Below are 14078 nucleotides of genomic sequence, written 5' to 3'. Positions count from 1 at the left end.
CCAGGCTAGAGTACCATGGTGCAGTCTCAGCTTACTGCAACCTCTGCCTCCCAGGTTCAAGTGATTTTCCTGCTTCAGCCTCTTGATTAGCTGGGACTACAGGTGCACTCCTCCATGCCCAGCTCATTTTTATTTTAAGTAGAGATAGGGTTTCACCATGTTGGCCAGGGTGGTGTCAAACTCCTAACTTCAGGTGATCCGCCTGCCTTGGCCTCCCACAGTGCTGGGATTACAGGTGTTAGCCACTGTGCCTGGCCAAAAATTTTTTAAAATTAGCCAGGCACGGTGGTGCATGACTGTGGTCCCAGCTACTGAGGAGGCTGAGGTGGGAGGATCACTTCAGCCTGGGAGGTCAAGTAAGCGATGATCATGCCACTGCACTCCAGCCTGGGTGACCGGACAAAACTTCATCTCAAAAAAAAAAAAAAAAAATCATTTCAACATGTAATTTTTACAATACAGACTATTACTGGAAAGGTATACTAGAAAGGTAGCACATATGAAATATTTTTAAAACAATGCATTATTGATAAAATCGGCCGGGCGTGGCGGCTCACGCCTGTAATCTCAGCACTTTGGGAGGCCGAGGCAGGCGGATCACCTGAGGTCAGGAGTTCAAGACCAGCCTGGCCAACATGCTGAAACGCTGTTTTTTTTTTTTTTTTTTTTTATTTGGTTTTTTTTTGAGACGGAGTTTCACTCATGTTACCCAGGCTGGAGTGCAGTGGCGCGATCTCGGCTCACCGCAACCTCCGCCTCCTGGGTTCAGGCAATTCTCCTGCCTCAGCCTCCTGAGTAGCTGGGATTACAGGCACGCGCCACCATGCCCAGCTAATTTTTTGTATTTTTAGTAGAGACGGGGTTTCACCATGTTGACCAGGATGGTCTCGATCTCTTGACCTCGTGATCCACCCGCCTCGGCCTCCCAAAGTGCTGGGATTACAGGCTTGAGCCACCGCACCCGGCCCGAAACCCTGTCTTTAAAAGAAAAAAAAAAAAAAGATAAAATCAGTGAGATCACTGAGTTCCATGTATGTCTACTGTATTCATTATCTCTAGCTGTTTAGCAAATTATTCCAAAACTTAGCAACTTAAAACATCAAACCTTTACTTATTAGCTCCCACTGTTTCTAACGGTCAGGAGTCTGGGAGCAGCTTAGGTGGGTTTTTCTGGCTTAGGTTCTCTCATGAGCTAGCAGTCAAGCTGTCAGCTAGGGCTGTGGCTTACAGATGGCGCTGGGGCTCTGCTTCCACTAAAGCCACTCACATGGCTGCTGGCTGGAGGCATGTTTCCTGCCCCATAGGCCGCTCCACAGGGCTGGCTCCAAACTGGAAACTGGCTTCACCCAGAGTAAGTGATCCGCGCTGGTGAAAAAGAAGGAAGCTTCTAGCTTCAGAAGCGCCACACCATTACTTCTGCTGTATTCTGTTGGTCACAAAAATGAACCCTGATACAATGAGAGGGCAATACACAAAAACATGAATACCAGAGGTGGGATCATTGGGGGTTATCCTGGAGGCTTGCTGCTGTGCTCACTCATTGAGTAATTTTTGGTTCTAAATTAAAAAGAATCAATTCCAGCACCTTGGGAAGCCAAGGCAGGCAGATCATTTGAGTTCAGGAGTCCGAGACCAGCCTAGGCAACATGGTGAAACCCTGTTTCTACAAAAAAGACAAAAATCCAGCCGGGCACGGTCGGTTGCTCATGCCTCTACTCCCAGCACTTTAGGAGGCCGAGGCGGGAAGATCACTTAAGGTCAGGAGTTCAAGACCAAACTGGCCAACATGGTGAAAACCTGACTCCACTGAAAATACAGAAGCTTAGAAGGGCAACCGAGCATGGTGGCTGACACCTGTAATTCCAGTAATTTAGGAGGCTGAGGTAGGTGGATCACAAGGTCAGGAGTTCGAGACCAGCTTGGCCAATATGGTGAACTGCTGTCTCTACTAAAAATACAAAAATTAGCCAGGTGTGCCCCTGTAGTTCCAGCTACTCAGGAAGCTGAGGCAGCAGCATCGCTTCATCCCAGGAGGTGGAGGGTGCAGTGAGCCAAGTCGTGCCACTGCACTCCCAGTCTGGGCATCAGAGGGAGACTCCAACTCAAAAAAAAAAAAAAAATGACTGGGCGCGGTGGCGCTTTGGGAGGCCGGGGCAGGCAGATCACGAGATCAAGAGGTGGAGATTGAGATCATCCTGACCAACACGGTGAAACCCCATCTATACTAAAAATACAAAAACTAGCTGGGCATGGTGGTGCGCGCCTGTAGTCCCAGCTACTCGGGAGGCTGAGGCAGGAGAATTGCTTGAACCTGGGAGACACAGGTTGCAGTGAGCTGTAACTGCACCACTTCACTCCAGCCTGGCACAGAGCGAGACTCCAGCTCAAGGAAAAAAAAATTAGAAGGGCATGGTGGCGCACATCTGTAATCACAGCTGCTTGGGAGGCTGAGGCTGGAGAATCACTTGAAGCCAGGAGGCAAATGTTGCAGTGAGCCGAGATATTTTAATGAGACAGGGTCTCTCTCTGTCACCCAAGCTGGAGTCCAGTGGCATGATCACAGCTCACTGTAGCCTCAACCTTCTGGGCTCAAGTAACTCTCCCACCTCAGCCTCCCAAGTAGCTGGGACTACAGACTTGTGCCATCACGCCTGGCTAATTTTTGTAGAGATGGGGTTTCACCACATTGCCCAGGTTGGTCTCAAACTCCTTGGCTCAAGGAATCCTCCCCACTTGACTTCCCAAAGTGTTGTGTTGGGATTACAGGCGTGAGCCACTGTACCTGGCCCAGGTTAGAGTGCAATGGCACAACCTCAGCTCACTGCAACCTCTGCCTTCTGGGTTCAAATGATTCTCCTACCTCAGCCTCCCAAGTAGCTGAGATTACAGGCACCTGCCAGCACACCCAGCTAATTTTCGTATTTTTAGTAGAGACGGGGTTTCACCATGTTGGCCAGGCTGGTCTCAAACTCCTGACCTCGTGATCTGTCTGCCTCAGCCTCCCAAAGCGCTGGGATTACAGTTGTGAGCCTCTGCATCCAGCTGGCCTGTCATCTTTCGAATGGCTCATACTAACAGTAGCATGCATCATTCATCTGGGAAAAATGTGATCCCTCGCAAGAAGCCAGACCTTTTAAGTTGGTCTGGGGAGGAAAGAAAATCCCTAATTTTCATAAATGTGCTCAGGAATGGGCACGTGACCTGGGTTCTGCCAATGAGATTTGTCCTTGGGAGACGAGGTTTCAGAATGACTGAAGGGAGGCAATGTGTTGGTTCATCATAGAGCTTCTACTTTACTGGTACAGGAAGGTGGTGGCAGCTCAGGAGACTGAGGCAGGAGAATTGCTTGAACCTGGGAGGCATGGGAGGCAGAGGTTGCAGTGAGCCAAGATTGTGCCACTGGAACGCAGTGGTGTGCTCACTGCTCACTGCAGCTTTGACCTCCTGGGCTCAAGCAGTCCTCCCACCTCAGGCTCCCAAGTAGCTGGGACTACAGGCATATGCTACCACACCTATTTTTTTTTTTTTTTTTTTTTTTTTTTGGTAGAGACAGAGTTTCACCATGTTTCCCAGGTTGGTCTCAAACTCCTCGGCTCAAGTGATCCTCCTGACTCAGCCTCTCAAAATGTAGGGATTATAGGCATGAGCCACCATGCCTAGCCAATCAAAAAGATTTTTTTTTTTTGAGATGGGGTTTTGCTCTTGTTGCCCAGGCTAGAGTGCAATGGCTTATTCTCGGCTCACCGAAACCTGCACCTCCTGGGTTCAAGCGATTCTCCTGTCTCAGCCTACTAGGTAGCTGGGATTACAGTCATGTGCCACCACGTCTGGCTAATTTTTTCTATTTTTAGTAGGGATAGGGTTTCACCATGTTGGCCAGGATGGTCTCAATCTCTTGATCTCGTGATCCACCCACCTTGGCCTCCCAAAGTGTTGGGATTACAGGCGTGAGCCACTGTGCCCGGCCAAAAAGATTTTTAAAAAACATTTACTTAGGTGGCTAGCCCAAAATATTATTATTACCATTACAACAAAGGGCCATTGAATAATCATTACAATAACTTTATTAACAGATAACATTTACAAACATAAAGTGCACTGTGCAGAAATTAAGAATTTACTGATATTTTCTGGTAACCTTCTCATTGACCAATATTAAAAATGGTTTTGTTCATCTATGTTGCTGTAATGCAGTTAGGCCTCTTACATCTAATTCCCACCTTTTTTTTTCTCTGAGATGGAGTCTCGCTTTCGTTGCCCAGGCTGGAGTGCAGTGGCACGATCTCGGCTCACTGCAACCTCTGCCTCTTGGGTTCAAGCAATTCTCCTGCCTCAGCCTCCCAAGGCGCCCGCCACCATGCCTGGCTGATTTTTGTATTTTTAGTAGAGATGGGGTTTCACCACGTTGGTCAGGCTGGTCTACAACTCCTGACCTGTGATCTGCCCACCTCGGCTTCCCAAAGTGCTAGGATTACAGGTGTAAGCCACCGTGCCTGGCCTATTTCCCACATTTAACAAGAGTCACAAAATTACTGACTTCTAAAATGTTTTTGGAACTATAGCTCTTATTATTAAGCTACATTTCATACTGTTCACTTTTATTTACAGTGATACTATCATTGTAGAAGCCAAATGACAACTCATTAAATAAAATAATCACATATTATGCCAATTAATGCTGCACCATCTAAGCGGAAAGGCCCAAAATTTTCTTTTGAAGGTGTAGTTTTATTTGTTGTTTTAACTCTCACATGTTTTACAAAATAACACGCTCTTCCAAAATGCAGGTGGTGAGTACCTGGATTAAAGAAGGAAACACACCAGCTCCTGTGACCACAATCCACATTCTTCTAGTTGCCAATTCTGTGTAACAAAAGCAATCATCCAAACCTTAAAAAGTCAGATTTTCTGAAAGTGGATGAGACACAACTATCTCATGAGTATCAGCATTTGCCAAATACGCAGATGCATGTAATTCAGGCATCTTGTTTTTGTGTATTAAAGGGTCCCTAAGACAGGAAACTGGGTCCGTAAGGCAGTAAATTAGAATTGCGTATGGCTGAGGCCGGGCGCGGTGGCTCACGCCTGTAATCTCAGCACTTTGGGAGGCTGAGGCGGGTGGATCACCTGAGGTCAGGAGTTCGAGACCAGCCTGGCCAACATGGTGAAACCCCGTCTCTAAAAAATAAATAAATAAAAGAATTGTCATATGGCTGTAAAGCCACTGGGGAGTCTGAATCAAGAGGACACAGGAGGCTTAGGGTAGATTTATGAAAATCTAACATTTCAATCTCTGATAAAAGATGAAGCTAGAAGTGAAATCTTACATTGCTACTGACCCCAAGGATTTTTATCACCTCCTAAAAAGTGAGAAATACACTCATACTTTTTTTGAAAAAAAAAAGTGGACACTGGGCCAGGCACAGTGGCTCATGCCTATAATCCCAGCACTTTGGGAGGCTAAGGTGGGTGGATCGCCTGAGGTCAGGAGTTTGAGACCAGCCTGGCCAAACTGCTGAAACCCTGTCTCTACTGAAAAAATATAAAAATTAGCTGGGCATGGTAGGGGGGCGCCTCTAATCTCAACTACTTGGGAGGCTGAGGCAGGAGAATTCCTTGAACCCAGGAGGTGGATGTTGCAGTGAGCTGAGATCATGCCATTGAACTCCAGCCTGGGTGACAAAGTGGACACTGGGGTTTATTTCTAGAATTACTAAATCAACTAGCTTCACTGATTTCCGCAGCTAAGAAACCATCAAGTTAGACAGGAAAAAGCAGAACCTAGATGTTTGGTGTTTTTCATTGAGTACCCACAGAGAAGCCCTCATAAAAAGAAAAGTGCAGTAATTTCAGTAGGCTAATTTCCTGATCTTAATATTTCCACCCATATGGAGGGTGTCCCAAAAGTCTTGGAACAGTTTTGAGCCTTAATAATCTCAGGAGTATAAATATAGCTAACTTGTTAAAAAAAAAAAAATACATCATTTGGAGGTTTAATTGGTTAAATTTCACTACACTTCAGTTTTGCGACTTTTGATAACATATTTTTCCGTTTCCATGTTGTTGTTTAAGTACCTATGTTTGAAAATGGCAACAATAACTGCTTTTAAGTTAGCTATTATGGCCCAAAACTGCACTAACACGTTCAGAATACATGTATGATTCCTAAATCAGAAAACTGATCCTAGCCCATTTCACTGGATGACTGACATTTAAACACTGGAATGGACTTCTGTAGAAGTTTTAGTTCTTTTCTTTTCTTGCCACATCCTCAGGACAAACCAGATAGGTTTCTCACTCACAGGTCATTGGGTATGTGATTAGTTTTGTGAAAAGCACAATGGCAGAGTTCTTAAATTCTTGTATTATAGCATAAATCTCATTTTCCATGTTGGTATCAGTGGAACTAAGAATGATTTATCATAGTAAATATCAAAATGATATTTTAATAAATTTCCATAAATTCATCCATTTTAAAAAACCTTTCTTAATTCCAGGCGTTTTCTCTTCTTCTCCTTGATCAATGTTATTTGAGTTTCTATCTGTGACTTCTTTTGTTTTTATAAGGGTCTCATATATTTTCTGGGCTCTGATAATTTCTTTCTGAGCATCAAAATGGACTTTTTGCCTGGTCAGGATGGGAACAATTAAATTAAAATCATTAATTCGCTTGTTTAATTTTCTGATGTTTTCTTGAAACTGCTCACAAACATGGTTCCATTGTTTCTGTTCAGTTGGTGTCATTGGATTCCCAAGTTTCTTCCTAGACACTAAAATTGCTTCTCTGAGTTGCTCAATAGTATCATTTATTTCCTTTTGCATTAGGATCCATTCTGGTTGGTATCCATTATCGATCAATATTCGGTTCAGGTTGTGAGTCATGGGATCAATGTAAGAACAGTCAGAAAACTTTTTCAGAGGTTTTCCTTTCCCACTGAGATTGTCAAAGTCTCCTTTTGCCATGGATTCTTGAATGAGGTCCTCCACTAAACGCTCTATAGCTTGAGTTATCTTTTGTTCTTTGCTCTGTCTTATATTTTTAACAGTTACACTATCAGGAAAATACTGGCTTTGAAGTTTCTGCTTTTGATACTCCATCACTTGTTCAGTAGCACGGTCTGCCCTAAATTGCCTGTATTGCTTCTCTCGTTGACTTGGCGTCCCAAAACCAATACCTTCAAAACTTAAATAATGCCGGTGTTGGGGTGTTTTATATTTGAATTTTTCTGCTTCTTCTTCTTCGTCACCTTCATTCTGTCTGGCATTTGTTTGTTCTATCACATGTGAAAGCACCTTTCTATAAGCTTCTTCAATTCTTATAAATGTTGCAGAATCAGCAGTATTAGAGCTACTGTCAGGATGATACTGCTTGGCAAGCTTACGAAAAGATTCCCTGACGTCATCTGCAGAGCATCCTTCCTCCACATTCAGCAGCCTATAATATTCTCTGATCTTCTTTTTAGATTTATGGGTTGACATCATTCTACTTCTAATGATACCAATATACGGAAGCATTTTCACTCGATTAGGAATCACTGTAGCCTTTATCAGGTGAGATCTTAAGATGTGAGCCATCATCACGTATACTGTGTTCATTATTGTACTCCGGGTTCTTCCTAGAAATGATCTATAAAATGACAACAAATATAGCTTGAACAAAGTTGTGTCATCAGTTAATTTCTCATTTTCAGCAATAAGGTAGAATTTAGAAGTACAACAATTTGGTTGTTTTTTTTATTGCTGTGTTAAACATTTCTTTTTTCTTTTTTTTTTTTTTGAGACGCAGTTTTGCTCTTGTTACCCAGGCTGGAGTGCAATGGCACGATCTCGGCTCTCGGCTCACTGCAACCTCCGCCTCCTGGGTTCAGGCAATTCTCCTGCCTCAGCCTCCTGAGTCGCTGGGATTACAGGCACGCGCCACCATGCCCAGCTAATTTTTTTGTATTTTTAGTAGAGACGGGGTTTCACCATGTTGACCAGGATGGTCTCAATCTTTTGACCTCATGATCCACCCGCCTCGGCCTCCCACAGTGCTGGGATTACAGGCTTGAGCCACCGCGCCCGGCCTTTTACAATTCTTTTTCCTTTTTTTTTTTTTTTTAAAGACAGCATCTTGCTCTGTTGCCCGTGCTGGAGTGCAGTGGCACAATCACGACTCACTGCAGCCTCGACCTCCTGGGCTCAAGTGATCCTCCCACCTCTGCTTCCCCTGTAGCTGGGACTATAGGTGTGTACCACCACACCTGGCTAATTTTTGTACTTTTGTAGGGATGGGATTTTGTCATGTTGTCCACACTGGTCTCCAACTCCTGAGCTCAAATGATCTGCCAGCCTCTGCCTCCCAAAGTGCTGGGATTATAGGGGTGAGCCCCTGTGTCTGGCCGAATTTTTTTTTTTTTTTTTTTTTTTTAAGATGGAGTCTCACTCTGTTGCCTAGGCTGGAATGCAATGGTGGCACAATCTCAGCTCACTGCAACCTCCACCGCTCAGGTTCAAGCGATTCTCCTGGCTCAGCCTCCCAACTAGCTGGGATTACAGGTGCATGACACCAACCCTGGCTAATTTTTGTATATTTAGTACACACGGGGTTTCATCATGTTGGCCAGGCTGGTCTCGAACTCCTAAGGTGATCAGCCCACCTCAGCCTCCCAAAGTGCTGGGATTACAGGCCTGAGCTACCGCACCAGCCCAGATGCATTCTTATAGCTATATTTCACTGATGTTGGCAGAAATGGAAGCTGATGAAGTTTAGTGTTAATATATTGTGGGGCTGGGCACGGTGGGACACACCTGTAATCCCAGCACTTCAGGAAGCCAAGGCGGGTGGATCACCTGAGGTCAGGAGTTCGACATCAGCCTGGTAAACATGGCGAAACCCTGTCTCTACTAAACATATAAAAATTAACTGGTTGCTTGCAGTCCCAGCTACTCAGGAGGCTGAGGCAAGAGAATCACTTGAACCCGGGAGGTGGAGGTTGCAGTCAGCTGAGATCGCGCCACTACACTCCTGCCTGGGCGACAGAGAGAGACTCTGTCTCAAAACAAGAACAACGACAAAAAACATATTGTGATATAATCTGGATTCTACTCCTCACTAACCACATATTTTACAAGTGGAAAGTTCTTAGAGGTAATCGAATCCAATCTTCTCATTTAATGAGAAAATGTAGCTCCGGAAGGTTAAGCAATTTAGCCAAGTGCCGTAACAACCTTGTTTATATATCCCAGTGTAAGCAGGTAGGGGTGGGCACAGAAAAAGGAGGCTTGCTTAACTGTCTATACCTCCAGTCGGTTATAAACTGCACAGCGTCTGCAGCCTCTCAAGGAGTCTTCTCATAAGAAGACTTATGGACAAGGTACATACCTGGTCTGATACTGGATTGAATAGAATCAAGTGTCCAAAAGACTTTAAGCTCCATAGCTCGCTAGGAAGGAGCTGCCAGAGGTCAGGAAAACTACGATGAACGGTGAGGCCTCCCAACACGTTTGCTGCTATTGCAATAACATGGTCTCGAAGAGGAGGCAAGATTCGTACACTGACAACGGCCAAAAAATATTGGAAGTGGCTTAATTGGAAGTGGGATATACAAACGCTAAAACAGAGATCCTGAGACCCCCTATTTTCTGGACAATCGGACCAACGGCTTTGGGAGCTGGCTGCAAAGGTGGTTATCATGGCAGGGAGGTAGGTCGGTCCGGTCCTGCCCCGCCCCCTCCTCACCTGCGCGGGCCAGGGGTAGGGGTTCCGCGGCTCCCGCCCTCATGCCACGGCTCTGCGCATGCGTGCACGGTCCGCCCGTCACGCCGGGTGTCTGTACCGCTGCCCCCCTGCCGGTGTCTCCGCCGAGATAATACCATCTGCCACTTTACACTGAGGGGCCCCGGGGGTACAGAAGGCAGAATCGTACCTGATTGGGACAGGCAACCCGCCTTACCAGGGGAACGGACAATCTCTGGTCTAATGAACTTTCCCCTGGAGGGCCCAGGCAGGTCACCTTGGGAGGCTTCGTCCGGGCCGGGGACGACCAGCTCCGCCTCTACCTCCGCCCGCGCCCGGAGCAGAGGTGGTTCGGCCGGTTGGGATTGTGGGAGATGTAGTTCGCCAGAAGGAGCCATGTGCGCCTGCGCTTCTCGCGAGGGACTTAGGGGGCGTCGAAAATGAGGCAAAGACCGAGTTGGTGGCGTGTGGAGCTGTGGCTCGGAAGGCCACGGTAACTTTTTGGGGGCAGGGGAAGGCAAGGCTGTTTCCCCGGAACGGGACCTGAGCAGGCTTCTTCGGGGGTCACAGAAGGGGCCACCTGCGCAGAATGGTGAGGCTCACAAACCTGCCCTTTTATTAATTCACCAAGTACTGTTGAGGGGCTGCCGACAGGACCCAGGACAAAATCAAAATAGGGATCTTCTGGCTTCGAATTCAACCACTGACTTGGGTGCTGAGCATTTCCCCTCTCTGTACAGAAAGCAAGTTTTTTAAAAAGGAAAAAGAAAAGGGATAAAAAGAAAAAGGCAGAGGCTTGGGAGTTTTCAGATTTGGATTGAAAATCCTGTTTCTCGGGGGAAAGGAGAATAACTTAAAAGAAAAAGAAAAAGAAAATCTTGTTTCTTCTGCTTGCACCATAGGCAAGATACCTGCAAAATGAGAGTTGCAATACGTCGTAAACTATAGGAATAGTAGGGCACTGTGCTAAGTGCTTTATGTATATTCTCATTGACTTTTTTTTTTTTTTTGGACAATGTCGTGCTCTGTCCCACAGGCTGGAGTGCGGTGACACGATCTCGGCTCACTGCAACCTCTGACTCCTGGGTTCAAGCGATTCTCCTGCCTCAGCCTCCCTAGTAGCTGGGATTGCAGGCGCTCACTACTACGCCCGGCTAATTTTTTTTTTTGTATTATTAGCGGAGACCGAGTTTGTCAAACTCTACCTTAATTAAAGAGAGTGAAAAGGGGGTTGAGATGGCACCCAGAGAGGCAGGCATATTCTTTGTTTGAGAGAGTCTTGCTGTGTTCCCCAGGCTGGAGTGCAGCGGCGCGATCTCGGCTCACTGCAACCTCCGCCTCTCCACTTCAAGTGATTCTCCTGCCTCAGCCTCCTGAGTAGCTGGGATTACAGGCGCCCACCACCATGCCCAGCTAAGTTTTGTATTTTTTAGTAGAGATGGAGTTTTGCCATGTTGGCAAAGCTGATCATGAACTCCTGATCTCAGGTGATCAGGTGATTCACCTGCCTCGGTCTCCCGAAGTGCTTAGATTACAGGCGTGACCCACCACACCCGGCCAAGAACGGGTTTTTAAAGGTGGGGAAGCAGAAGTTATAGGCAGAGTCACAAGTCAATACATGGCGGTTATACATTGGTTTGACCTAAAGAGGTGGGTATCTTGAAGCAGGGGCTTACAGGTCATGGGTGTCGGGCAGGATAGGTGGTTAAGGAAGTGACCATGTCCTCGGGATGCTGCAACCATAATGATCACACAGTCAACACACTACTTGCTCATTTAAGCAACGCTGTCTCCAGCAGGAAATGTCCCCTGTAGGGAGCATGCAGGACAGGATTTTACCTGTCCTCAGACTGACCCCTTTGCTCATTATAATGGTAAAAACCACGTATCTGGGTGGAGATTTAAGATGCTAATGACGGTGGCTCACGCCTGTAATCCCAGCATTTGGGAGGCCGAGGCGCGCGGACCTGGGCAACATGGTGAAACCCCGTCTCTACTAATAAAAAATAAAATAGCCAGGCGTCACGGCGTGCACCTGTAGTTCCAGCTATTTGGGAGGCTAAGGCAGGAGAACTGTTTGAACCCAGGAGGTGGAGGTTGCAGTGAGTGGAGATCTCGCCACTGCACCCCAGACTGGGCGACACAGTGAAACTCCATCTCAAAAAAAAAAAAAAATGCTAATGAGACATGCCATATATCAACAAGCGTTTACAGCTACTGCACATGTGCACGCAAAGGACCACCCAGAACATGCTTACTAGTAACGTCTCTTCCCGCCTCTGTGAATAACCATGTAAGGCTTCCATAAAGGGAGGCTCCCCCGTGCTGGTGTTTCCTGTCTCATCCTTATGAGCAGCCCGCCCTGAATCCTCTCTCAGGGTGTACTGTCCATTCTATACCTCACTTTCAAAATATTTTTTCTGGCTGGGCGCGGTGGCTCACACCTGTAATCCAAGCACTTTGGAGGCCAAGGCAGGCGGATCACCTGAGGTCAGGAGTTCAAGACCAGCCTGACCAACATGGTGAAACCCCGTCTTAAAACAAACAAAATATTTTTTCTTTGCAATAAATTGCCCTATGCTGCATCTCCTTTCTGTATGTCTCTGGATTATTAATAAATTATTTTAGGCTGGGTGCGGTGGCTCATGCCTGTAATCTCAGCACTTTGGGAGGCCAAGGCGGGCGGATCACGAAGTCAGGAGTTCGAGACCAGCCTGGCCAGCATGGTGAAACTCTGTCTCTACTAAAAATACAAAAATTAGCCAAGTGTGGTGGTGTGCGCCTGTAATCCCAGCTACTCGGAAGGCTGAGGCAGGAGAATCACTTGAGTGAGCCTGAGAGGCAGAGGTTGCAGTGAGCCAAGATCACGCCACTGACTCCAGCCTGGGCGAGAGTGCGAGACTCCATCCCCCCAAAAAATAAATAATTTTAAATTAAGAAAACAACAATGAAGGTCTCACAACAGCCGTCAACAGGTGGATTCAATTGGTTAAGGAAAAAAAGCTTTATTTAAAAAAAAAAAAAAGCCTCACTACAGGCAGTGGCTTATACCTGTAATCCCAGCACTTTGGGAGGCCAAGGTGGGCAGATTACCTGAGGTCAGGCATTTGAGACCAGCCTGGCTAACATGGTGAAACCCTGTCTCTACTAAAAAAATAACAAAATTAGCTGGGCATGGTGGCGGGTGCCTGTAATCCCAGCTACTTGAGATTCTGAGGGAGGAGAATCAATTGAACCAGGGAGGTGAATCTTGCAGTGAGCCAAGATTGCGCCATTGGACTCTGGCATGGGTGGCAGAGCAGACTCTGCAAAAAGAAAAAAAAGCACATTAGCTGTGTTTTGTGGGTGTGAGCTCCTCCAGGGCCCTTAGGAAGAAATTTAGAACAGAGAACAGTGGTCAGAGTTCAGTCTTCATTTTCCCCTTATCTGAGGTTTACAGGCCATTGAATCCATTTGGTGGGGGTCTGTGTTTCTGAAAAACAGCTCAAAGACATGTTAAGATAATGTTAGATAATGTTACCATTAGTTTCTAAACAAACATTTACTGACTTTAGCTTCCTTGGCTATGGTTTTAAGCTACTGTTACCTTTTGGTTTTTTTTCTTAAGAGGCAGGGCCTCACTGTCACCCAGGCTTCAGTGCAGTGGCATGATCATGGCTCACTGCAGCCTCAAACTCCTGGGCTCAAGTGATCCTCCCACCTCAGCCTTCTGAGTAGCTGGGACTAGAGGCATGTGCCACCATGCCTGGCTAACTGTTTTGATATTTTGAAAAGATGGTTGTCTCACTATGTTCCCAGGCTGGTCTCGAACTCCTGGGCTAAGTGATCCTCCAGCGTCAGCCTCCCAAAATTCTGGAACTATAGGCATAAGCCACTGTGCCCAGTGCCTACTACCTTCCTTTTTTCTTTCTGCTTTGTACCTTCTTTCTTTCTTTTTTTTTTTTTTTGAGATGGAGTCTCGCTCTGTAACCCAGGCTGGAGTGCAATGGTGAGATCGATCTCAGCTCACTGCAGCCTTCACCTCCCAGGTTTACGTGATTCTCCTGCCTCAGCTTCCCGAGTAGCTGGGATTACAGGTGTGTGCCTGGCTAAATTTTGAATTTTTATTCGAGACAGCGTTTCACCAGGTTGGCCAGTGTGGTCTCGAACTTCTGAATTCAAGTGATCCATGTCAAATGGAATTACTGCTCTCCATCCTTCTAGTCCATAGAGCTGGTGGGGAAAACACTAGTTACTTTGATGATGCATTTGCACAAGGAGGTGGGTAGTTAAGATGCCTCCCTCCAGATGACCCATTGACTTCTCCACTCTTTGGGCTGAATTGTGCCCCCCAAAATTCAGGTTGAGGCCCTAACTTCCA

The 14078-nt window shown here is 46.4% G+C and overlaps 1 protein-coding gene across 5 annotated transcripts; it reads right to left on the bottom strand.

Annotated features, from left to right (window-relative positions):
• Window positions 1-5969: 5969 nt before the first annotated feature.
• DNAJC28 (DnaJ heat shock protein family (Hsp40) member C28) lies at window positions 5970-10081 on the bottom strand. Of its 5 annotated transcripts, none has more exons than XM_032276969.1 (3): window positions 9909-10030; window positions 9365-9536; window positions 5970-7627 (listed from the first exon to the last, which is right to left on the bottom strand). In XM_032276969.1, the coding sequence occupies exon 3, from the start codon at window positions 7594-7596 to the stop codon at window positions 6433-6435; it is 1164 nt and encodes a 387-aa protein (XP_032132860.1). In that variant the 5' UTR covers window positions 7597-7627; window positions 9365-9536; window positions 9909-10030; the 3' UTR covers window positions 5970-6432. The 5 variants fall into 5 exon arrangements, with proteins under 5 accessions (XP_032132860.1, XP_032132861.1, XP_032132858.1 ...); XM_032276970.1 differs by having other exon boundaries at window positions 9936-9993; XM_032276967.1 differs by lacking the exon at window positions 9365-9536 and having other exon boundaries at window positions 9722-10081.
• Window positions 10082-14078: the final 3997 nt, after the last annotated feature.

The sequence above is a fragment of the Sapajus apella genome, unplaced genomic scaffold (genome assembly GCF_009761245.1).
Source record: "Sapajus apella isolate SASKATOON/1434 unplaced genomic scaffold, GSC_monkey_1.0 scaffold8, whole genome shotgun sequence".
Lineage (NCBI taxonomy): Eukaryota > Metazoa > Chordata > Mammalia > Primates > Cebidae > Sapajus > Sapajus apella.
The sequence above is the reverse complement of the archived record's forward strand: the minus strand, read 5'-3'. Positions and strand labels throughout refer to the sequence as shown.

Coding starts and splice junctions, on each gene's coding strand:
- DNAJC28 (XM_032276967.1), bottom strand. CDS start 9,858: ATGGTATTATCTCGGCGGAGACACCGGCAGGGGGGCAGCGGTACAGAC. Junction 7,628..9,721: donor CCTACCCCTGGCCCGCGCAG/GTGAGGAGGGGG, acceptor GTCATTTTATAG/ATCATTTCTAGGAAGAACCC.